At 42.3% G+C, this 26272-nt stretch overlaps 2 protein-coding genes across 18 annotated transcripts in view; both read left to right on the forward strand.

Annotated features, from left to right (window-relative positions):
* The window catches only part of LOC119566981 (protocadherin alpha-5-like), a 152728-nt gene extending 137755 nt beyond the window's left edge, over nucleotides 1-14973 (forward strand). The window contains 1 exon segment of the mRNA XM_037907839.2: nucleotides 14915-14973. The gene's annotated coding sequence lies outside the window, so the exon portion shown is untranslated.
* LOC102934918 (protocadherin alpha-C2) overlaps nucleotides 1-26272 on the forward strand; it is a 333845-nt gene that overhangs the window by 240693 nt on the left and 66880 nt on the right. For all 17 annotated transcript variants that reach the window (XM_037907830.2, XM_043552617.1, XM_037907827.2 and 14 more), the window contains 2 exons: nucleotides 14915-14973; nucleotides 17225-17313. In XM_037907830.2, the coding sequence (XP_037763758.2) occupies nucleotides 14915-14973; nucleotides 17225-17313 (148 nt within the window). The remainder of the gene's footprint in view (nucleotides 1-14914; nucleotides 14974-17224; nucleotides 17314-26272) is intronic.

Raw genomic sequence — 26272 nt, forward strand, 5'->3', positions numbered from 1 at the left:
TAATATCTGTTCCCTGCTGTCTTTTTATCTTTGCCACCTTGTTCATGCCCTCTGTGTAGCTAAACCTGTCCGTTATATCTTGGATACCATGGCAGCCTCTTCACTTCGATGCAGGGATGAACAATCAGACGGGCATCTGGTCTAACTCAGTATTCTTAGCAAAAATGCACTGTGGCACATTATTAATTGTCAACTGGCATACTGAATCCTTGATGGAAAAAATATACTGTCAGTTCTGGGCATTGGCCTCCCTCTGATGCCATTTTGTGCACTCATTGGATGATCAGTAAAATATAGGTTCCTCAATAAATAAAGCACTGTGTATCTTCTGGAGGAAAAATTGAAGCTGCAGATTAGTAATGATAAATCCTAGTAGTTCATTCATTTTGTGGTTGTTTATACACACTGAAGTACTACTCCCTCCCCGTGCCATCCCCAGTTGGCTGCTTCAAAGACAGAGTGCTATTCATTTGAAATAAATCAAACAAAAATGTGTTTCACACATCTTGGTATTTCTTTAGATTCAAGTGTGCTTTGAAGTGTCTAAATCTAGCAAACACATAGCATTGTCCAAAGCAATCTTCCCAAGAGATTTCTCACAAGGGCTTTAAAGGTATTAATGTTGGAATATCTTACAATCTCAGTTCAAGGACTTAAGCCTTTAAGAAATTCTCTGGGCTCTCTGACATTGGAAAGGTTAAATAGAAATGTTTGTTCTTTTGGTTAGAAGCAGCACCAGTTCCTTTTCTGCTATGCAGGGTCAGTGCTCTGTGCTCCAGGGAAGTCAAACTGTGAGGCTGAGGGTAACTGCTGTGCTGGCAGAAACTTGCATCTAACATTAAGCAGACAAAGCAGTTTTTCACTGTACCAGAACTCATAAATATATTTTAAAGAAGCATTGACCTGTTAATTTCATTTTCGTTTTCTTAGGGTTAGGAATGCAAATGCTCATTGTTAGGGGGAAATATTCTGTACTGAATTTTGTTCTGTTATCTTTTCATTCTAGTTTCTGGAACGATAAACAAATGCTAGACTACAAATAGTTTATTCTCTATGTTGAATTTAGTATGAGCATTTTTGTATAATCACTCTCAGATTTTACAGTAGGAAATCTGAAATAGCTCCATGAATCCCACAACTGTCAACATATTCTCAGCAGAAAGGAAACTGGGCTGTAAGTGGTCTAGGATTTTAAAAGGCCTTTTATTTATTGCTTCAAAGTGGATATATTTGATAAGAAGATAGTATGTTATTCTACTAAGTATTTGTGTGAATATAGGAATAGAGTGGGATGTGTTTAGCACTCTCATCATTTGCTAACTGTTTGTAAATGTTTGATTCACACAAACAGGGCTTGAGCCAACACCCGTTGTAGTTAATGGAGGGGGGCTTTTTTGATTTCAGTGAATACTGAATCAGGCCCAGAGTACATATGAATCTCATAATTCAAGCAACAAATACCTGAGATGTCAACATATCAGAACTAAGGAAAATGATTTTTCATTAACATTTGTTTGTAATTCAGCTAAAATGTTAGTGAAATTGGATCAACATTATGCTATTTTAAAACATTGTCGTAAAATTTTGCATAAACATGTTTTGTTTTTAGGATGACTGCACACATTTGGTAGCATAAAATGTGTTGGTTGGTTATGCCTGGACACATTAATCCCTTTGTATAGCCTCTGGTTCCCTGAATGGTTGAACATACCCCATGTGCTCTGTAGGGTTAGAAGTCATAAGATACTATGGTGAGACACTCAGATTCTGTGATGATGTCCACCATTAAAAACACCTCGATAAATTTTGATTCAGTTTTTCAGAAGGAGTCATTGCTTTTTATGTGCTCTCTCTGAGCCAAACAGGAAAAGCTGATGATGGCAGAAACAGGGCATGGCTTTGGGCTGCTTCCTACTACTGCATGTGTGATGAAAGCTTCCCATCACACCCTTCTTCTTGAAGACCATTGAGGAGTAGAAAGGATTGTTGCCAGTGGCACTGCCTTGTGGCCTCGCAAAGACACTGGATGGGAGTGCAGTCTAAGATCATATCTAAGATGGCAGAGTGGGGTAGCGGGCCACAAATCATTCCTTGCAATGAGACAATATCAAGTAGGGGTGACTGTCACGACATAGCCTCCCTCCACTCAACAGGGCCTATGACAAGCCCTGCAAAAGATATCAGTTGTCAATTGCCAATAATTTTTTGTGAACTGTCCACTGGGAATTGTACTAAGACCACCAAACTAATTTCATGTTGGCCATGAAGCAGCACCGAGATGCTCACAGCTGTCACTATCTATACAGCAGGGGCAGATTTGAATTTGTGATCTGTAAATGAAAAGATCCATATCACATTACCAAACTCTGGTCCATTTGACCTCGCTAGGGCTTGAAAGTGGTACTAGTCTGTCACAGGACCTGTTTGGTGGAGGGGGATTGTGTTTGGAACAGCCCAAACATCCAAACTTTGAACCATCTGATTTTACCCATCACTATATTTATATTTAGCTTTGTTACCATGATGCTGGTTTTCAGTCTGCTTGTACATATAGTTTGGCTGTGTTAATGCTGGATTTGATTTGTTTTTAACATTCGGTTCCTCTTGTAGTGATATACAGAACATAAGAATTCATAAAGCTGTGGGTACATTGTGGAATGCAGATAGGAAATTGGCTGGCTTATCTGTTTCCACACTTGAACAACTAACATTAATCATTATGACATATGCCTCAAACTCACTTTCCGTGCCCTGGCTGCCCAACATTCTGCTTTGAAGTCATATGCCTCCTCAACTGGCTTCTCTGTTGGGACCAAAGGCAAAGAGTACTTATGGAGGCAGGACTGATAGTAGGACCAGAGGAGAAGCCTATTACTGCTAATGCTGCAAAGAAGATGTTGGTATTGATTTCTTTTGCTCCCACTAGCATTGCCAGTTACAGGATGTTGGCTTATGATGGCATAAAAGTATGATGAACATGTCTCCTGCAGATCACTGACAGCTCCCAGTCATCCAATGTTCAAACCCAGTCCTTCAGCGTCCAGTAAAACTAAGCAAGAGCAGCCCCAAAGAAATGGAAGACTGTTCGTTCTCATGTGAGCCACTGTTTGCTCCCATGCGGTAGAAAAATGGTCATAAAAACTAAGAACTAGATTCTGCCACCCATACCCATGCTGAGTCAGACCTGTGAAGGTTCTTAAAAAAGTAAGGAAATTCCCAGACAAATTAATTAAAATAACAGCTTTATAATTAAAAAACTCAACAACTCATATATATTTGACTGTCAGAACATTTACAGTTAAGGTTCCAGTACCATCTTAACATGTGCCCCCATATCCATCCCCACTCTCCTATGTAGGCCAAAGACAATTCCCCCTTCTGCCTTTTAAATACAAGTGGTAGAGCCCTACTGTTCCCTACTCTGATATGTTACTGAACCCTGTGAAATGCCAAACAACTACTGCATCTGGACCAGAAACCTGGCCCTTTGCCATTCCTTCTCACTAAAGGCAGAGATTACATTTTGCATTTTAATATCCATACAAGGGCTAAATACTACATCTCCTCCATTCCACTGTAGATTGGAGACTTTATGATACACACCAGATTACCTATGTGGATATTATATATATCTACAGTGTCCCAGTACACTCTGGCAGTATGGGTCATCTACCATGCACTGCAAATATATGCAAAAAGAAAAGGAGTACTTGTGGCACCTTAGAGACTAACCAATTTATTTGAGCATGAGCTTTCGTGAGCTACAGCTCACTTCATCGGATGCATACTGTGGAAACTGCAGAAGACATTATATACACAGAGACCATGAAACAATACCTCCTCCCACCCCACTCTCCTGCTTTAGATAAGCTATTACCAGCAGGAGAGTGGGGTGGGAGGAGGTATTGTTTCATGGTCTCTGTGTATATAATGTCTTCTGCAGTTTCCACAGTATGCATCCGATGAAGTGAGCTGTAGCTCACGAAAGCTCATGCTCAAATAAATTGGTTAGTCTCTAAGGTGCCACAAGTACTCCTTTTCTTTTTGCGAATAAAGACTAACACGGCTGTTACTCTGAAACCTCCAAATATATGGCAGATCAACCTCTACTCTGCTCAACCTACACAATGAAAAAACAGAGGGCTTATGGCAGTTGCAAACTATTCCAGCAAGCGTATCTGATGGAGCAATAACCCTTTTGAATGCCACACTGACTTCATGGTTGTAATTTATATTATATTTAAATCAAAGGTGTTGTGTGGCTCAGATGCAGCCTACTTGATGAATTTATCCTGTCTCCATGACAGATTCATAATCTGCAGCATGAAAGCTTTAATTTAAATAAACTAAGTTTCTAGCCCTTATTGGTGAGAAGGAAAACATGCAAGTGTTGTGAACCAATGTAGCAGTGTGACAGACAGTCTCTCCTTTTTTGCCTTTCTTTCCTTCTCTGCTTCCTTGAGAATTCCCCAGTTTTCAGCCATGACTATAACTTAATATGGTTTTTGGCCAGGACTATAGGAAGAATTCTGTTCCTCATGCTGCTTCTCTCTCTTTTTGATCAGACACTCTAAGGACCAGAGATTCTTTGAACCACTCCATTCCTGGTGCAGAAAGAGTGGAAATCAGCTCTGTCTTCTGAGCTGAGAATTCCCTTGGTGTTCTTTCACAACAGAAGAAAAGTCAGGATAGCCAGCTCATGTATCTGCTCACCTGCAGTCTTGGTGTAGGAGGCATGTCAGGATGGGGAAAAGTTGTGATAAGAGTGTGTTGTTTTCTGATACTCCTTAGTAGGTGGATGGTTCCTTGAGGACCACTACCAGCTGACGAAGTTTAGAACAGTCCTAAAGTTTTTCTTTAAAGTTGAGTGGGGCTAGGGCCAGGGCCAGAACATAAGAACATAAGAATGGCCATACTGGGTCAGACCAAAGGTCCATCCAGCCCAGTATCCTGTCTGCCGACAGTGGCCTATGCCAGGTGCCCCAGAGGGAATGAACCTAATAGGTAATGATCAAGTGATCTCTCTCCTGCCATCCATCTCCAACCTCTGACAAACAGAGGCTAGGGACACCATTCCTTACCCATTAATGGACTTAACCTCCCTGAATTTATCTAGTTCTCTTTTAAACCCTGTTATAGTCATAGCCTTCACAACCTCCTCAGGCAAGGAGTTCCACAGGTTGCCTGTGCGCTGTGTGAAGAAAACTTTCTTTTATTTGTTTTAAGCCTGCTGCCCATTAATTTCATTTGGTGGCCCCTAGTTCGTATATTATGGGAACAAGTAAATAACTTTTCCTTATTCACTTTCTCCAAACCACTCATGATTTTATATACCTCTATCATATCCCCCCTTAGTCTCCTCTTTTCCAAGCTGAAAAGTCCTAGTCACTTTAATCTCTCCTCATATGGGACCCATTCCAAACCCCTAATCATTTTAGTTGCCCTTCTCTGAACCTTTTCTAATTCCAGTATATCTTTCTTGAGATGAGGGTTCCACATCTGTACGCAGTATTCAAGATGTGGGCGTACCATGGATTTATATAAAGGCAATAAGATATTCTTTGTCTTATTCTCTATCCCTTTTTAAATGATTCCTAACATCCTGTTCGCCTTTTTGACTGCCACTGCACACTGCGTGGACGTCTTCAGAGAACTATCCATGATGACTCCAAGATCTCTTTCCTGATTAGTTGTAGCTAAATTAGCCCCCATCATATTGTATGTATAGCTGGGGTTATTTTTTCCAGTGTGCATTACTTTACATTTATCCACATTAAATTTCATTTGCCATTTTGTGTCCCAATCACTTAGTTTTGTGAGATCTTTTTGAAGTTCTTCACAGTCTGCTTTGGTCTTAAATATCTTGAGCAGTTTAGTATCGTCTGCAAACTTTGCCACCTCACTGTTTACCCCTTTCTCCAGATCATTTCTGAATAAGTTGAATAGGATTGGTCGTAGGACTGACCCTTGGGGAACACCACTAGTTACCCCTCTCCATTCTGAAAATTTACCATTTATTCCTGCCCTTTGTTCCCTGTCTTTTAACCAGTTCTCAATCCATGAATCTTCCCTCTTATCCCATGACAACTTAATTTATGTAAGAGCCTTTGGTGAGGGACCTTGTCAAAGGCTTTCTGGAAATCTAAGTACACTATGAGAATGTCTACACTACGGAATTAAGTCGAATTTATAGAAGTCGGTTTTTTAGAAATCGGTTTTATATATTCGAGTGTGTGTGTCCCCACAGAAAATGCTCTAAGTGCATTAAGTGCATTAACTTGGCGGAGTGCTTCCACAGTACCGAGGCTAGAGTCGACTTCCGGAGCATTGCACTGTGGGTGGCTATCCCACAGTTCCCGCAGTCTCCGCTGCCCATTGGAATTCTGGGTTGAGATCCCAATGCCTGATGGGGCTAAAACATTGTTGCGGGTGGTTCTGGGTACATATCGTCAGGCCCCCGTTCCCTCCCTCCCTCCGTGAAAGCAAGGGCAGACAATCGTTTCGCGCCTTTTTTCCTGAGTTACCTGTGCAGACGCCTTACCATGGCAAGCATGGAGCCCGCTCAGGTAACCGTCACCGTATGTCTCCTGGCTGCTGGCAGACGCGGTACTGCATTGCTACAAAGTAGCATCAACCCCTTGCCTTGTGGCAGCAGACGGTACAGTATGATTGGTAGCCATCATCGTCATGTCCGAGGTGCTCCTGGCCATGTCGGCCAGGAGCGCCTGGGCAGACATGGGCACAGGGACTAAATTTGGAGTGACTTGACCAGGTCATTCTCTTTAGTCCTGCAGTCAGTCCTACTGAACCGTCTTATGGTGATCAGGCAGGCGATACGGATTGCTAGCAGTCGTACTGTACCATCTTTTGCCGGGCAGGCAAGAGATGAGGATGGCTAGCAGTCGTACTGTACCACCTTCTGCCGAGCAGCCATGAGATGTGGATGGCATGCAGTCCTTCTGCACCGTCTGCTGCCAGCCAAAGATGTAAAAGATAGGTGGAGTGGATCAAAACAAGAAATAGACCAGATTTGTTTTTTACTCATTTGCTTCCCCCCCTCCCCTGTCTAGGGGACTCATTCCTCTAGGTCACACTGTAGTCACTCACAGAGAAGGTGCAGCAAGGTAAATCTAGCCATGTATCAATCAGAGGCCAGAGTAACCTCCTTGTTCCAATAAGAACAATAACTTAGGTGCACCATTTCTTATTGGAACCCTCCGTGAAGTCCTGCCTGAAATACTCCTTGATGTAAAGCCACCCCCTTTGTTGATTTTAGCTCCCTGAAGCCAACCCTGTAAGCCGTGTCATCAGTTGCCCCTCCCTGCGTCAGAGCAACGGCAAAAAATCGTGTATCTCAGTTGAGAGTGCTGTCCAGAGCAGTCACAATGGAGCACTCTGATGGGGCTAAAACATTGTCGCGGGTGATTCTGGGTACATATCGTCAGGCCCCCGTTCCCTCCCTCCCTCCGTGAAAGCAAGGGCAGACAATTGTTTCGCACCTTTTTTCTTGAGTTACCTGTGCAGACGCCTTACCACGGCAAGCATGGAGCCCGCTCAGGTAACCGTCACCGTATGTCTCCTGGGTGCTGGAAGACATGGTACTGCATTGCTACATAGCAGCATCAACCCCTTGCCTTGTGGCAGCAGACGGTACAGTACGACTGGTAGCCATCATCGTCATGTCCGAGGTGCTCCTGGCCACGTCGGCCAGGAGCGCCTGGGCAGACATGGGCACAGGGACTAAATATGGAGTGACTTGACCAGGTCATTCTCTTTAGTCCTGCAGTCAGTCCTATTGAACCATCTTATGGTGAGCAGCAGGCAATACGGATTGCTAGCAGTCCCATTGCATCATCTTCTGCCGGGCAGCCATGAGATGTGGATGGCATGCAGTCCTTCTGCACCGTCTGCTGCCAGCCAAAGATGTAAAAGATAGATGGAGTGGATCAAAACAAGAAATAGACCAGATTTGTTTTGTACTCATTTGCTTCCCCCCCCACCCCCGTCTAGGGGACTCATTCCTCTAGGTCACACTGCAGTCACTCACAGAGAAGGTGCAGCGAGGTAAATCTAGCCATGTATCAATAAGAGGCCAGAGTAACCTCCTTGTTCCAATAAGAACAATAACTTAGGTGCACTATTTCTTATTGGAACCCTCCGTGAAGTTCTGCCTGAAATACTCCTTGATGTAAAGCCACCCCCTTTGTTGATTTTAGCTCCCTGAAGCCAACCCTGTAAGCCGTGTCGTCAGTCGCCCCTCCCTCCATCAGAGCAACGGCAGACAATCGTTCCACGCCTTTTTTCTGTGCGGACGCCATACCAAGACAAGCATGGAGGCCGCTCAGCTCACTTTGGCAATTAGGAGCACATTAAACACCACACGCATTATCCAGCAGTATATGCAGCGCCAGAACCTGGCATAGCGATACCGGGCGAGGAGGCGACGTCAGCGCGGTCACGTGAGTGATCAGGACATGGACACAGATTTCTCTGAAAGCATGGGCCCTGCCAATGCACGCATCATGGTGCTAATGGGGCAGGTTCATGCTGTGGAACGCTGATTCTGGGCTCTGGAAACAAGCACAGACTGGTGGGACTGTATAGTGTTGCAGGTCTGGGACGATTCCCAGTGGCTGCGAAACTTTCGCATGCGTAAGGGCACTTTCATGGAACTTTGTGACTTGCTTTCCCCTGCCCTGAAGCGCTTGAATACCAAGATGAGAGCAGCCCTCACAGTTGAGAAGCGAGTGGCGATAGCCCTCTGGAAGCTTGCAACGCCAGACAGCTACCGGTCAGTTGGGAATCAATTTGGAGTGGGCAAATCTACTGTGGGGGCTGCTGTGATACAAGTAGCCCACGCAATCAAAGATCTGCTGATATCAAGGGTAGTGACCCTGGGAAATGTGCAGGTCATAATGGATGGCTTTGCTGCAATGGGATTCCCTAACTGTGGTGGGGCCATAGACGGAACCCATATCCCTATCTTGGCACCGGAGCACCAAGCCGGCGAGTACATAAACCGCAAGGGGTACTTTTCAATAGTGCTGCAAGCTCTGGTGGATCACAAGGGACGTTTCACCAACATCAACGTGGGATGGCCGGGAAAGGTACATGACGCTTGCATCTTCAGGAACTCTGGTCTGTTTCAAAAGCTGCAGGAAGGGACTTTATTCCCAGACCAGAAAATAACTGTTGGGGACGTTGAAATGCCTATATGTATCCTTGGGGACCCAGCCTACCCCTTAATGCCATGGCTCATGAAGCTATACACAGGCAGCCTGGACAGTAGTCAGGAGCTGTTCAACTACAGGCTGAGCAAGTGCCGAATGGTGGTAGAATGTGCATTTGGACGTTTAAAGGCGCGCTGGCGCAGTTTACTGACTCGCTTAGACCTTAGCGAAACCAATATTCCCACTCTTATTACTGCTTGCTGTGTGCTCCACAATATCTGTGAGAGTAAGAGGGAGACGTTTATGGCGGGGTGGGAGGTTGAGGCAAATCCCCTGGCTGCTGGTTACGCGCAGCCAGACACCAGGGCGGTTAGAAGAGCAAAGGAGGGTGCGGTACGCATCAGAGAAGCTTTGAAAACCAGTTTCATGAAGGGCCAGGCTATGGTGTGAAAGTTCTCTTTGTTTCTCCTTGATGAAACCCCCCGCCCCTTGGTTCACTCTACTTCCCTGTAAGCTAACCACCCTCCCCTCCTCCCTTCGATCATTGCTTGCAGAGGCAATAAAGTCATTGTTGCTTCACATTCATGCATTCATTATTCATTCATCACACAAATAGGGGGATGACTACCAATTTAAAATTTATTGAATGCCAGCCTTCTTTTTTGGGGGCAATCCTCTGTGGCGGAGTGGCTGGTTGGCCGGTGGCCCCCCCACCGCGTTCTTGGGCGTCTTGGTGTGGAGGCTATGGAACTTGGGGAGGAGGGCGGTTGGTTACACAGGGGCTGTAGTGGCAGTCTGTGCTCCAGCTGCCTTTGCTGCAGCTCAACCATACACTGGAGCATACTGGTTTGGTCCTCCAGCAGCCTCAGCATTGAATCCTGCCTCCTCTCATCACGCTCCTGCCACATTTGAGCTTCAGCCCTGTCTTCAGCCCGCCACTTACTCTCTTCAGCCTGCCACCTCTCCTCCTGGTCATTTTGTGCTTTCCTGCACTCTGACATTATTTGCCTCCACGCATTCGTCTGTGCTCTGTCAGTGTGGGAGGACAGCATGAGCTCAGAGAACATTTCATCACAAGTGCGGTTTTTTTTCTTTCTAATCTTCACTAGCCTCTGGGAAGGAGAAGATCCTGTGATCACTGAAACACATGCAGCTGGTGGAGAAAAAAAAAGGGACAGCGGTATTTAAAAAGACACATTTTATAAAACAGTGGCTACACTCTTTCAGGGTAAACCTTGCTGTTAACATTACATACATAGCACATGTGCTTTCGTTACAAGGTCGCATTTTGTCTCCCCCCAACCGCGTGGCTACCCCCTCAACCCTCTCCCCTCCCCGTGGCTAACAGCGGGGAACATTTCTGTTCAGCCACAGGCAAACAGCCCAGCAGGAACGGGCTCCTCTGAGTGTCCCCTGAAGAAAAGCACCCTATTTCAACCAGGTGACCATGAATGATATCTCACTCTCCTGAGGATAACACAGAGAGATAAAGAACGGATGTTGTTTGAACGCCAGCAAACATACACTGCAATGCTTTGTTGTACAGTGATTCCCGAGTATGTGTTACTGGCCTGGAGTGGTAAAGTGTCCTACCATGGAGGACGCAATAAGGCTGCCCTCCCCAGAAACCTTTTGCAAAGGCTTTGGGAGTACATCCAGGAGAGCCGCGAATGCCAGGGCAAAGTAATCCTTTCACATGCTTGCTTTTAAACCATGTATAGTATTTTAAAAGGTACACTCATCGGAGGTCCCTTCTCCGCCTGCCGGGTCCAGGAGGCAGCCTTGGGTGGGTTCGGGGGGTACTGGCTCCAGGTCCAGGGTGACAAACAGTTCCTGGCTGACAGGAAAAGCGGTTTCTCCGCTTGCTTGCTGTGAGCTATCTACAACCTCATCATCATCATCATCTTCTTCATCCTCAAAACCTGCTTCCGTGTTGCCTCCATCTCCATTGAAGGAGTCAAACAACACGGCTGGGGTAGTGGTGGCTGAACCCCCTAAAATGGCATGCAGCTCATCATAGAAGCGGCATGTTTGGGGCTGTGACCCGGAGCGGCCATTCGCCTCTCTGGTTTTCTGGTAGGCTTGCCTCAGCTCCTTAAGTTTCACGCGGCACTGCTTCGGGTCCCTGTTATGGCCTCTGTCCTTCATGCCCTGGGAGATTTTGACAAAGGTTTTGGCATTTCGAAAACTGGAACAGAGTTCTGATAGCACGGATTCCTCTCCCCATACAGCGATCAGATCCCGTACCTCCCATTCAGTCCATGATGGAGCTCTTTTGCAATTCTGGGACTCCATCATGGTCACCTCTGCTGATGAGCTCTGCATGGTCACCTGCAGCTTGCCACGCTGGCCAAACAGGAAATGAGATTCAAAAGTTCGCAGTTCTTTTCCTGTCTACCTGGCCAGTGCATCTGAGTTGAGAGTGCTGTCCAGAGCGGTCACAATGAAGCACTCTCGGATAGCTCCCGGAGGCCAATACCGTCGAATTGTGTCCACAGTACCCCAAATTCGACCCAGCAAGGCCGATTTAAGCGCTAATCCACTTGTCAAGGGTGGAGTAAGGAAATCGATTTTAAGAGCCCTTTAAGTCGAAATAAAGGGCTTCATCGTGTGGACGGGTGCAGGTTTACATCGATTTAACGCTGCTAAATTCGACCTAAAGTCCTAGTGTAGACCAGGGCTATGTCTACTGGATCCCCCTTGTCCACGTGTTTGTTGACCCCTTCAAAGAACTCTAATAGATGAGTAAGACATGATTTCCCTTTACAGAAACCATGTTGACTTTTGCCAAACAATTTATGTTCTTCTATGTGTCTGACAATTTTATTCTTTACTATTGTTTCAACTAATTTGCCCAGTACTGACGTTAGACTTACCGGTCTGTAATTGCGGGGATCACCTCTAGAGCCCTTTTTAAGTAGTGGCGTTACATTAGCTGTCTTCCAGTCATTGGGTACAGAAGCTGATTTAAAGGACAGGTTACAAAACATAATTAATAGTTCCGCAATTTCACATTTGAGTTCTTTCAGAACTCTTGGATGAATGCCATCTGGTCCTGGTGACATGTTACTGTTAAATTTATGAATTAATTCCAAAACCTCCTCTAGTGAGACTTCAATCTGTGACAATTCCTCAGATTTGTCACCTACAAAGGACGGCTCACGTTTGGGAATCTTGCTAACATCCTCAGCTGTGAAGACTGAAGCAAAGCACTCATTTAGTTTCTCTGCAATGACTTTGTCGTCTTTAAGTTCTCCTTTTATATCTCGATCGTCCAGGGGCCCCACTGGTTGTTTAGCAGGCTTCCTGCTTCTGATGTACTTAAAAAACATTTTGTTATTATCTTTTGAGTTTTTGGCTAGCTGTTCTTCAAACTCCTTTTTGGCTTTTTTTATTACATTTTTACACTTAATTTGGCAGTGTTTATGCTCCTTTCAATTTCCCTCACTAGGATTTGACTTCCACTTTTTAAAAGATGCCTTTTTATCTCTCACTGCTTCTTTTTCATGGTTGTTAATCCATGGTGGCTCTTTTTTAGTTCTTTTACTGTGTTTTTTAATTTGGGGTATACATGTAAGTTGGACCTCTGTTATGGTGTCTTTGAAAAGTGTCTATGCAGCTTGCAGGGATTTCACTCTAGTCACTGTACCTTTTAATTTCTGTTTAACTAACCTCCTCATTTTTGTATAGTTCCCCTTTCTGAAATTAAATGCCACGGTGTTGGGCTGTTGAGGTGTTCTTCCCACCACAGGAATGTTAAATGTTTTTATATTATGGTCACTATTTCCAAGTGGTCCTGTTATAGTTACCTCTTGGACCAGATCCTGTACTCCACTCAGGACTAGATTGAGAATTGCCTCTCCCCTTGTGGGTTCCTGTACCAGCTGCTCCAAGAAGCAGTCATTCAAAGTATCGAGAAATTTTGTCTCTGCATTTTGTCCTAAGGTGACATGTACCCAGTCAATATGGGGATAATTGAAATCCCCCACTATTATTGAGTTCTTTATTTTGATAGCCTCTCTAATCTCCCTTAGCATTTCATCATCACTATCACTGTCCTGGTCAGGTGGTCGATAATAGATCCCTACTGTTATATTCTTATTATAGCATGGAATTACTATCCATAGAGATTCTATGGAACATGTGGATTCATTTAAGATTTTTACTTCATTACAAGTACAGTCAGAGAATCTTGGAGCCATAATTGTCTTTTTCACAACTCAGCCCAGCAGAAACTGGGCACAGAGACTGGGTTTAAACGTGAAGGTAGTTACTAGCACAGATGTTTAATATTTTGTTGCAATGGGTGGAATTTCTCTTTTGTGTATATCAGGCTGTGAAGAATGCTACAATGCAGAGTACCAAATAGCTCCTCAAACTCAGATAGTGACGGGGGCCTTATAACTATTGAGATAGCCAGATAGAAAGATGGTGCATATCATTATTGCTATATCTTTATTTGTGTAAAACTTATTGATCTAGAGAAGAGCACACTGTGAATCCCAAGGGCAAGGACAAAGCTGCCTTTAAATAATTTAGGGTATTCAACACATTTTTAAAAGTAATGGGACCAAATTCACTTCTAGTCTACCTCCAGTGACTTCAGTAGAATTACACCATTACTAGCATGTATTATTTGGGTATTGGCCACTGTACAAGACACATCAAGTATGAATGTAATTCATTATGTCTATACTCTAACATTTTCGAACTTGGATGCCTAACATTAGACACCTACATGCACAATTGGCCATCAAAAAAGTGTCACAATATTTAAATGTGCTGAGCACCTGCAGCTACAATTGAAATCAATGCTCAGCACCTCTGAAAATTAAGCTGCTTAGCTGCTTAAATATTTAGGTGCCTGATTTAGGCACCCTCGTTTGAAAATGTTGCCTATAATTTTAAATTATTATGAATGTTGCTATTGTATGCAGTGCACTGCAAGAAAAGTGGTGTTAACATTTTCTGGAGCAACTTGTAATCAATCAGGAATTTCTCAGGCAACCCTTACATAGCAAGTCATGCTGTAGCAGGTCAGCGTGTGCTGAGATGTACTGGTTGAAGGGTATTGCTCTCTATTTTTTTCTTCATGTTTTTATGCCTTTTTATCAGTGTGGAAAATGTAGCAGCTCTTGGTCTTATGAAAGAACATGTCTGCCTTCAGTAAAAACCTGCTGCAGCCTGCGAGTCTGATACAATCTAGTGCAGTCCTCTGCAGTCCACTAACCCCAGCAGAAAACTCACAGCAAGCAAACTGGCCCCAATGTATTCTTCACAGGGGGGCTGCATTTTGTATATGTACAGATGGATACATTCCAGGGTAAGAGCATAAGTGGCCTAGTTTTATCGGGGAAACCAGCAAATTATTTCTTTTCTTTTCCAGCAATAATCATCTTCTCCTATGGCCAGGATTTTTCTGAACATGGGCAAAATAATAGCCCCCCAATTTACAAAAATAACCTCCTTCCCCACATTAACCCTCACAATCCAAAGTCTTGGTATATAAACATTTAACTCCATATTCGGTGACCTAAGTGCACTCAGACAAAAGTGTCTTTAGATTTACTGGGAGATTTGGCAGCTCTGAATGCATAAAAAATGTAAGTAGTTCTATGGAGCCATTTGACAATAGATGTGAAAATGTTTAGAAACTCTGGAGAAGAGCCTGTATTCAGCTGCATAGATTTTAAAATATGTTTTAATACAAATTAATACAGATTTTGTTCTCTTTGTTTCTGCAGCCAAAACAACCCAATCCTGATTGGCGTTATTCTGCATCCCTAAGAGCAGGAATACAAAGGTATGTACTGTGCTTCCCCTTCTTAAGGGCTTATATCTTTCTCCCTTTGTGAAGGAGACTGTCTTTCAATCTGGTACATCTGGTGACATACGCTAGTGAGATCTGCATGCTGTGAGGGAAGCACCCAAGTTTTGCTTCTGAGGCATTATATCTACCAGCTCTACTGATTCACTGTAATTGTCTTTTATGCTGTTCATTACTATATTAGTGTTTGGTCTATGCATTCATGTTTTTTACCTCATGCTTCTTTATACATTTACTATGAATGCCTGATTGCTACAATTATTGAATTATTTAACTGATTATACACTCTTCATTCACATTAAAGCTTCCTGTTATCATCCACTCTGATAAATTTAAATAGATTGTATGCAGCATGAATAGTTTTCTATCTCACTACCTCTCATTACCATAAAAGTGTACCACTGCTGCAGGAGTTTATTAACCACGTGGTACATTTAAGGTGTTTAACAAAGTTAAAATGGCATTGACAAGCATATCAGGTTGAGATTTCCAAGGAAACCTTCATGAGTTAGATGCCCACCTTAGACTCCTTTAGAAATCTCAGCCTTAGATCCCAAATTTGCCTTACTATAATTTGCTCCTCAGTAAATTTAAAAAGGAGTAAAATAATGCTGTCTGTGTAGGACCTAGATAAAATAATATCTTTGGTCTCTGTGTCTTAGCAAATTAACTAACCAGTCTTATTCTCAGATCTATTCTGACTTTATCAATAGGACCAGATAACAAATTTAGAAATAAATAAAAAGGCCATGGTAATTTCAAGTGACACTAGAAACTCAGAGGGGAAATCATTTGCTGAAAACAAAGAAACATAGATTTGAGGGAATTAAAATGTATTTTCATGTTTCTGTGGAGACTATTACAGCAAATACAATGTAAAATAACTGTACATAAAATATTTGAAATGCCCTTTTAACTAAAAAATACCTTTTCTAATCAATATGAATTTTGATTTTCCTTAGTTAAATCAAGTTTAAATATCATACAGATCAAAATCATTTGGAAAGTGTCAAGACGAATTACAGTCTTGCAGTATTGAGCTCCCAGTTTTAAAAATCTTGCCCATTAACACTGAGAAATAAATTGACCAAGTTTTAGAAACTTCTTTCGGTCCAAACTGAAACAGAACACTTCTTGAAATCAGTGGGAGCCTTGCCTGCATACAGGTGGAACAGGGGCTACTTCAGGATTTTGCCTGAAGTAACTTGCATGATAAGTGAAAAGGGTGAGCTCATTTTAAAAAAACAGATATCTACTTTTTTCATTTTAAGATATCAGGCATCTATTCCGCGCCTCCCTCCCCCCATCGTCTCCTTATGAGTTCAGAGCTAGACAATGTTCAACGATTAAATTTACTGGTCTCATGGCAGACTGTTCATCATTTGACACTGTATAAAACATAATATTGTGTGGTTTCTGTAGTTTGTGACACCTAATTTCTCCCTTCAAAATTGCTTGCCAAAAGCATACGGTAATCAGCATCAGGTACTATAAATTGCATTGGAATATTTACTGTAGAAGAGTGACTGATAATCGCATGCTGAAAGAAGCCCAGAACTGACTTTCACTATTTACTTCACTGCTAAGACATTACAAACATGATATGGATTAGGGCCCAGGTCCTCAGAAGTATTTAGGCACCTACCTTCTATTTCAGTTTTCAGAGTAGCAGCCGTGTTAGTCTGTATTCGCAAAAAGAAAAGGAGTACTTGTGGCACCTTAGAGACTAACCAATTTATTTGAGCATAAGCTTTCGTGATGAAGTGAGCTGTAGCTCACGAAAGCTTATGCTCAAATAAATTGGTTAGTCTCTAAGGTGCCACAAGTACTCCTTTTCTTTTTTCTATTTCAGTGGAAGTTAGGCACCTAAGTACCTTTGAGAATCTGGGGCTACATGACTTCCTTGCAGTGTTAGTGATTTCACATCACATTCATGAAAACAAACCATCCTCTGGAGATAATATTTGTGTCTGATATGAACTGCATGGAATTATGTTGCAACATTCAAATAATAACCAAAGACAATTTTTGCAGTTGTTGCAGGATTGATATGATAGATGCTTTAATAATGCATTAGCAGAATCTGCTAGCATGATGCAATGTTGCATTAGCCCTGGTGCAACAAAGAACAACTGTGACTTTGGAAAAGTAACCAGAAAAGGGAATGTTGAACAAAAACAGGTCAGATGGGAACTATGTAATTTAATCCGTATGCTTGTTTATTCAGTGCTGTGCACATGGAGGAAGCAGGAGTCTTACGAGGAGGGCCGGGAGGACCTGAACAGCTGTGGCCAACAGTATCCAGTGCAACACCAGGTTAGGATCAAAGTACTGACATCTGTTAATGGGATATTGGGAACTGTGATGGCTCTATTCCTTTAAAGAGAGAAATGATTGTTATTTGAAACACACTTCCCACTGGATCATTCTTAACTTTCTTTCTACTTTGTGTCTCTGAATCAAGTCCCTATGAAACACTCTCTTGAATATAAATAAGATGGGGATACATAAAGCAAAGAAACCTTTTCTCCTTTATTCACTAGCAAGTGCATACTGGAATCAAGCCTCAAAGTTTGGATCCACACCTGAACTTATCCAATGTTTTGAGGTGATCAGACCCAGGAATTTGGTATGGTTCACTAGAGAAGGAGGCCCAGTTGTGAGGTGTGGATCCAGATCCACATTTCCCCAAAGTTTGAGTATTTGGGTTTAGGGTTTTAATTTATCGTCCATTTCTAATGGTCATCAAAACTACCAACCTTGCAAAAAGAGCCGCTCAATTGGGGATGGAGTAAGTAATACAGAACCTCACCAATTCTTACTTCACTATTTTGCAAACTCAGTAATTGTTTTTAAATACCCACAGGTCTCATTTTGCTGTCAGGTAGTAAGGTTTCTTATTACTAAGCGTTCACTCCTTTTATAAACTAAACTGCAGTACATTTAATAGTACGCTATGGAGGGTTATCATAAAACATTTAACTAAACTGCTATTCACTTGTGAAAATAAATGACCAAAACACCTTTTATGATGAAGTATTCTTAATTTTTTTTCATTATTTACTTGCTGACTCAGTAAATCAAAATTCAGTAAGAATCAGCAAAGGGTCTCGATTACTGGAGATAAGCAAATTCACTCAGTTCTTTTGCAGTGAAAGCAATAGATGTATTCTCACATTACATTTTGGGATAGAAAGAATTTCATCGTTTAAAATGCCTACAAAGTGTTAGGAAATGGTATTTGGTGCTGCTCAGAAGTTCAGACATCAAGCACTATATTAAGGAAAAATGTGATAACATGTGGTGTGGAAGCTAAAGCTCTTTCAAAAATAATTGGATAGCTTTCATATTTCTTTGTGGATAGAGAAGCAGAGAGATAGAAATAGAAATATTATGTGTACATTAAACATTGCTACGATTTCTTTTTATGGTTCAGTTGATTAAATATGCACAAGATTGCATTGCTGTGTTACAAATATTTTACTGAACAATTAAGCTAATAGTTGTATTTGAGAATAAAAATACACATGGTTCATCCAGATGGCAAACAATGAAACTGGAAATAATTTACAGAACAACCTTTTAACCTGCTGACTGATTAAATATGGGAGGATCCTTAGGGCTCTAGCAGGGGCAGGAGGACCTTTCAGGGAAAAAATTAAATTAATTCCTGTGGCCTAGATTATCATTTTATGATCTGACCCGGATAAGGGACAGACCATAGCTGCGTGCTCCAGGAGTAGACCACAAGGGGAATTGTCTCAGAGTCCGAATTCATTCCCAGCTTCAAGGATGGAGTAACTTCACTCCATTTTGTGAGGAAGTACCCTGTGTGCCTGGGTAGCTACTTGGGTTTAGGAATAAGTTGGGGAGAGGAGGTAAAATCAGGACACTTATTACTCCCCATTCCCTCTCTCTGCCCCCTCCCTGCCCACTTGCTTGTAATGGGGCATATTGGGCAAGTAGCTCCTGCTCGTCCTACCACAGCCAGAGTCACAGTTTGGGCAGGATCAGGCAAATGAGTAAAGAGGTAGTAAGAACGTGTATCTCCAGCCCCAGGAAGTCTTTCTGCTCTTTGAGAAAACCAGCCTCTTAAAAAGTCCAGGGTAGTTCAAACTGTTTTGAAATCCAGTTTGTGTGGATCATGTTTCTTGATCCTTCCAAATGACTATTCTTCCTGTGCAGGAAAGGATCTTTTGTTTCCTTTCTATCTGGCCTTAAGGGTTTAATGACTGCTAAAATAACATAAATGAGACCTTTGTTAGCAATGTTCCTTCCTACTATTTGTAAACAGAAGATGTGGATTTCATTAGCCTTCAGTAACAAACAGGTTATGCATAAAGAAGTGTCAGTTAGCAGAAAAGGTAAAATTAACACATAACTTTAATACATTACACTTTCAAATATAGCTGTTTATTACAATGGTTTATAATTACAGCTTTGGGTTCCCACACACAGTTCCTCTTTTAATTGTTCTACCTCCTTTCCGCTGTTCATGTTCATGACTTGTGCCATTTTTCATCAGTTAAGACACAAAATTATGCTTTTCATTAGATATTTGACCAATTTCAGCCAATTACACTGGATAGAGACAACATACGCAGTTGCTCTTGACATACCATTTACATCGGAACAGTGCTACACCTGTGTCCAGATAAACTCACAAATTAGCTGCTCATTATCTCTATTTCCATCAACATATGCAGCAGCTGCAGCTCTCCACTTCTAATAAGTATAAAACTGCCTCAAATCCCGCCTCACATACACATGCTTAGTGCAGTTGTTTTACTCAATTGATTAATTCCAATTGGTTTGTCACTAAACTATTCATTTAATTTAGCACTCCACAAAAGCCTCAGATAAAATGCTTCAGACTGAGGGAATCAGAAAGTTAATCAATGAGAGCATCAAAAGATGATGTCATAGGAATGTTCTAAGAAGGATGAACAAGTCAAGTGTTAAGTCAGTAAATCCTTAATGCCTAGTGCCAAGCTATACTCAGACACTACATGGTATATCACCAGTTCTATACCTTTCAGGGTAAATCCTGCTTTACATGGATAAAGCTTCCACTGACTTCAGTAGGAGTTTCACCTATGCAGCTGAGAGCAAAATTTGGCCCATTGTTTTTTGTTCCTTTCACAGGTTCTTACACAAAGTGATGAAATCCAAATTTAAGGCTTATGCTCTGTCCTGAACTCACTCTGAGGTGAACAAAAGGCCCAGTGGTCTAAGTTAAGGATACACAATCAGATTCACTTCCAAATTCCTGACTTTTTTCCACCTGTGTCATAGTTTTAATGCCATTTAATGAGAGGTTGTTTTTAAAAATTGGTTTTCTTGTTTGAAAAACAAGTTATGAAGCATATTATATTCCTGACAAAGAGCTCTTCCAGCCTCTCAGGTAAGGAGCTACTCTGTGTATTTGGTAAATATTTTATCTCAGTGGTTTTTCTATGTATTATGAGTGAGATTTTCAGAGAAGACATCCAACTCCCATTTCATTAGGCATCCAACTCCCATTTTAATAAGTCTACATGTAGACTTATTATAATTATTAGACAGCCTATAGGTAGACTTGTTATCTACCTGAATGTTGCAGTTCACTTGCTTTAATAATTGCTTCTGGATATTTGAAATTGCATAATGGAGATCCATTTACATCCAAAAAATTGTTACTTAAAAGAAAGTTAAGGTTGTCAAGTCAAGCACTCAAAAGCTAGGAAATGCCAGAATTAAATTTGCCTGTGCAACCTTAATTCAGCCCCTTTGTGCATATCCATTATGATACAGAGTGAAATCCTGGCTCCACTGAAGTCAATGGGAAATGTGCCATTTTAGCATTGTTTTTGCACAGGAATTCCACCTCATTCACAGCACAGGATGGACCTTGCCCAGGGTGGTGTAGTCAATGAGGCTGTTGTCCGTAGGACGGTTGCTTCATTTGCTGCAGATGTTGGAAGATGTCTAGTGCATGAGGCAGGAAACTCCAGAACGGAAAGGATGGTTATGTGATTAAAGCAACTGAACGCCATGCTGAACAGCTGCATTCTATCCCTGACTCTGCCACTGTGTTCCTATGTGCTGCTGGACAAGTTGCTTAAACTAGAATTTTCAGAGGTGGCCACGAATGGTGTATTGCTCATTTCCGAGTGCCCAACTTGAAAAACCTGGGAGCTGATTTGCAGGAGTGCTAGATGCTCACAGCTGGAACTGAAGTTGACTGGAGTTCTGCTTCAAACATATATAGTGATATAAAAATGCTAGATACTTTGAAAAATTAGGCCTTAGGGGCTATATTCACCAAAGGACTTATGTGTCTAGATCCCAGAACCTGGACCCACCAGGATTCACAAATCCCCTGCTCAGCTGCCTGCAAGCCCTGTTGATGCCTAAACTCACTTGGTGCCTACATTTTTGCAGTAAAAGTTCCTAAATGCCTGTGTTTCAGCCTCTGAGCATGCACACTGCAGCCCCATACCAAGCATATGGATGCCTAAGCCCCAGAACAAGTCATGAACTGGGGAAAGATAGGCATTTCTCTGCCTTCGTCGCCTGTGGGGCCCAATAAGGTAGGTGAGTTCTGAGCTCGCCTACTGGATCAGATTCCTATAGCTGAACTTACACAAAATGGCCAGGGTGAGCAGGACCTTCCTCATAACTTTTAGCCCAGTGTTTAGAATACTCACCTGGGACATGGGAGACCCTTGGTTCAAGTCCCCATCTCAGGGAGGGAAGGAATTTGAATAGGGATTTGCCACGTCTCCAGTGAATGCTCCAACTACCAGGCTTACAGAGTCATTCTCATGCTTGCTTTCTCTCTGTGGTCTAACTATTCTTTCCTTATTTATCCAGTGGAACAGCTTCAACAGGGTGACTGAGGGAGCTATGCATCACAATAGCCCAGAGCTCCATGGTTAGGGCACTCACCTTGGAGGTGGCAGAATCCTGTTCAGGTCCCTTCTCACCCTCAGCTGCAGATGGGAACTTGAACCAGTGGTCTCCAACATCCCAAGTGAGTACTCTAACCACTGGGCTAAGAGTTATGAGAGAGTGCAGCCTGCTGCCACTTCTTGCTAACACAGAGTATCGCCTAATGCTAAGAGAGGGTTTTGTAGTTGAAAATCCAAAGCAGGGGGAGGCACCTTCCTGCAGCCTGGACTTCGGTGCCTATCTCCAAGACAGGGGGCTTTCTACACACTCCTCAGCTTGGCATCTCCCACTGGCTATCTTAGGCGAGGAACCAGCTAGCATGCTGACTTTTGTGAATCCTATTCTAAGGCCCTTGTCTCTCCCTGTTCATTGTACAGGGGTGCCTAGGCACCAAACTGGGGCTTTGTGAATCCCAATGTTTTTTTAGGAGCGTAAAAGTTAGGGGTGACTACGCGCAGTTTCTTTGTGAATCTAGCCATGGCTGTCTTAAATTGGATGCCCAAAGCTGGTGGATACTAAACAAATATGTCCTTAATTGCTCCATGCCTCAGTTTCCCCTCTGTAAAATGTGGGATGATAATACCAGTGTATCTCATATGGGTGCTATAAAGATAAATTCATCAATGTTTGTGAAGCACTCAGATGCTATACTGATGAATATCCATGATAAGAAAGCCTATGCGGATATTAATTCTGTATTCAACGTAGGATTTAAATGGAGTACAGTAATTAAGGCACGGGGTCATATATGATAACTGTGAACAGAAATATTGAATGGCTTCCCATTTAGTGAGCGCTGTTCATCCTGTGCCCTGAATGAGGCATGGAACCTACGGAAAAAAATAGTGTATGATCATGTAATTAAGAACTGTGGGTGAAATACTGGCGCCATTGAAGTCAATTGAAAAGCTCCCATTGACTTCAGTGGACCCAGGATTTCACTCTGTATCATAATGGATATGCACAAAATGGCTGAATTAAGGTGGTATGTGAGATGAATCCTGAGATTCCTAACTTTTGAGTGTTTGACTTTGCAACTTTAATGTTCTTTTAACATTGGCTTCTTAATGTAATTTCTCACCTTTTTTAAAGAAAGCAAATTGGAAAAAATAGAAATTCTGTAGTGTGGAAACATATTGACCCCAACATGGGCCATCAGCAGGACTGGGACCTTTAAATCCACAGCACAGACCTTTGCTACCATTTGAGCTAGCTGAGTAACTGGTAGCAGTAATACATTGTTATCCCCTATGTGGATTAACCAGTAGAGGGGGAAGAGAGAGACAATTTACCAGTGAGTTTAAGAGCTATTTACTGACAGCAGATGAATGTTGAGACTTGGCTATCTGGGTTCAGTGCTAGATTCTGGAGGGGAGTGTAACCTAGTGATTATAAACCCTTCTGCTCCTGTTCCTGCAATCCTGACCCCTTCTACTCTTGTTTCCTCCAGTCTGTCCCTATCTCAGTCTTCTCCACTTTAGCTCCTGTTCCAGTCTCCCTGGCTCTCACTGGCTTCTATCTCAGTCTCTTTCCCTCTCTTTTTCTCTTCTCCCCACTGGTTCCTGTTTCAGCCGTCCCTCTCTTCCTCCCTGAATTCCTGGCAGGCAATTTCCTTCTCCATGTTGTCTGGACACCAGCAGGAGGAGCATGGGAGCATAGGAGAGACAGTCTCCTTATTCTCAGTTCCAGTGCATGGTGTCACAGCAGTTCCCATTTGCAACAAGGATCAATTACAGGGAACATCCTGCTCAGCCCCTGAAGCAGTGGGATGGAACTTATTTCATGACCCTGTGGGGATGATGCATGCACAGTCCAGTTGGAACACAGGCATTATGTGGGGCTAGAACATACTCAATGCAGATGCAATCCTCAGAGAATTTAGCTGCCAGCCTCTAACAACCCTTCCTACTGAGTATGTGTGAACTGCAATTTTCAGAGGCTCATAGCTTGGTCAAATTTGGGTAGATTTTCACAAGGAGAGCAAAGGACACATCCCTAGCACCCGGGCAGTTCTCCTGCCAAATTTCAAGTCCCTGCTCAAAGCATGGAAGCGCTAGAGCTTCACAATGGAACAGTTGTAAAAAAAAATTTAATATGTGCAAAAATGTATTTTTAACTAATTTTATTCTCAGAAATGTCTGGACCAATTTTGCTGAAACTTTCCAAAACATGTGCCCAGCATGGGAAATTTCAGCCAAAATAGTTAAAATTTGGCAAAGTTATAACCAACTGAAAATAGGATCTTATCATGGAAAGTATTATGCACCTTAAATATTAGTGTCAATACCAGCTGTGCTGTAATAGACCATGCTGGTTTTGAAGAATTAAGTCCAATACAGTATATTGTGCATATACACAGTAATGCTGTTCTATGCCTAAAGAGAAAAGAAGTTCTAAGACACTGTGAAATATATAAACAGCAGCTGGAACAGAGAAGGAGAGTTCTGAAAACAGCAATCAGAAAACCTAGGAGAGGATATATACCTCTATTAAATTAATCTATTTCTGCATAAAATCTTTATGCTGACTAGATCAGTTTAGGTGATGTTGGCTAGTTTATAAGAAAGTCTTGCATTCTAAATACGGCTGATAGAGATCTTAATCCTAGTGATAAAAGTTACAAAAATAGAGTTATAAATACTGGAACAAAAATAAACAATTAAAAACATCTGAAACATGACAAATAAGCATTAAGATGGTCTAATCTGAAAAGCAATGGAAATCTTTATATGATATTTGTAATGGTGGTACTGGATGGAAGACAGAGTGCTGAGAATGGGATGATTGCTTGAGAAATCGTGAAGAGAATAATGAAGACGGGATGATGATAAGGGGCCTGGGAAAGGTGACAGAGAGCAGGGAGATAGCACTGATCTCTTAATAGATTTTAAGGCCAGAAGGAACCATTACAAGGCCATGGAATTTCACCCAGTGGTTCTTGCATCAAGCTCATAATTTCTGGTTGAACAAGAGCAAATCTTTCAGAAAGACACCCAGTCTTGATTTAAAGACTTCAAGTGATGGATTGAGATGAGAGGGGCCAAGTCAAAGGGGCATGGGGTGATGAGGCAGGGTTGGCAGAGGATGTAAAAAGGGGTTGAAAGCCCTGAGAATGGGATTATAGAAACCCTGGGAAAAGAGAACAGAAACCACTGAGACTTGGATGACTGAGTGTCTTAAAAATGGGGCACTGAGCACTCAGAATGGGATAAGAGGGGCCCTCTATTGAAGTGGGATAATAGAAGCCTTAGGATAGGGGACAGAGGACCCTAAAAATGGGATTATAGAGACTCTGAAGAGAGCCCTGAGAATAGGTTATTAGAGATCCTGGGGAAGGGGGGCTGAAAGCCCTGGTAATCGTTAATGGGCTTCTGGGAAAGAGGACCCAGAGCCCTGCTGAGGCTGGCTCCAGGTAATACAATTTCCATTTGAAAAATATGATTTGATCTGTCCAAATGTTTGAATCCATTTAGCATCTCTACAGAAGGGAATGAATGATTTTTTCCAGTTTGACCCTTTTACTTTTACATCAGACACAGCTCTTGAAATTCATGAGGCATAATGCTCCAATAGCTGCTCACTGGGATGCCATGATATTGTCATGGGGATCTTAGTTCATGAGATTTTTTTAAAATCATTTTAAAGAGCAAGAGTCAAAGCAGATGATTTATGTGATTGGGAAAGGCCCTTGCCTTTCACATACCTTGTTCCCATGGATATGTATTGTGATCCTAAATGGGGGACGTTCTCTTCCCAGTTGCAGTAGTGGGCTTTCCCTCTCCTCCCTCAAGTGATCTTCCTTAGCTGAGGAAGGAAGGCTGGATAGGACTCTCTTTGGACTCCATTGGTGTCATGCCTAGATCAGCCACAGATGTCACTGTAGCTGTGCCTCCGTGGGTCACAACTGAGAATACCAAATTCAGGACAAATAGGGCAGATACACCCCAAAACTGGAGGTTATTCTCCCATGAGATACACCAAACCAGCAACAAAAGTAAACTTCTGTTTCACCGCACCGGCTAACAAGAAGTCATGAAAGCAGTTTCCTTAGGCATTCCAGTCCTTGTATCACCACCAAAAACATTAGAGTTAGAGATGAGTGGTTCTTTAAAACCAATTTCATCAAATGAAATGTTCTTCTGATCCCAAAGGACCAGCCACACACCCTGGTCAATATACAACTCAGATCTTATCCCAAAATCACGCTGTTGCCAATCCTTTAGTATCTAAAATCTAAAGGTTTATTTATAGAAAGAAAGAAAGAAAGATGAGAGTTAAAATTTGTTAAAGGAATCAAATACATACAGTAATTGCAAAGTTCTTGGTTCAGGTTTGTAGCAGT

Source organism: Chelonia mydas, chromosome 8 (assembly GCF_015237465.2).
Source record: "Chelonia mydas isolate rCheMyd1 chromosome 8, rCheMyd1.pri.v2, whole genome shotgun sequence".
NCBI classification, from domain to species: Eukaryota; Metazoa; Chordata; order Testudines; family Cheloniidae; genus Chelonia; species Chelonia mydas.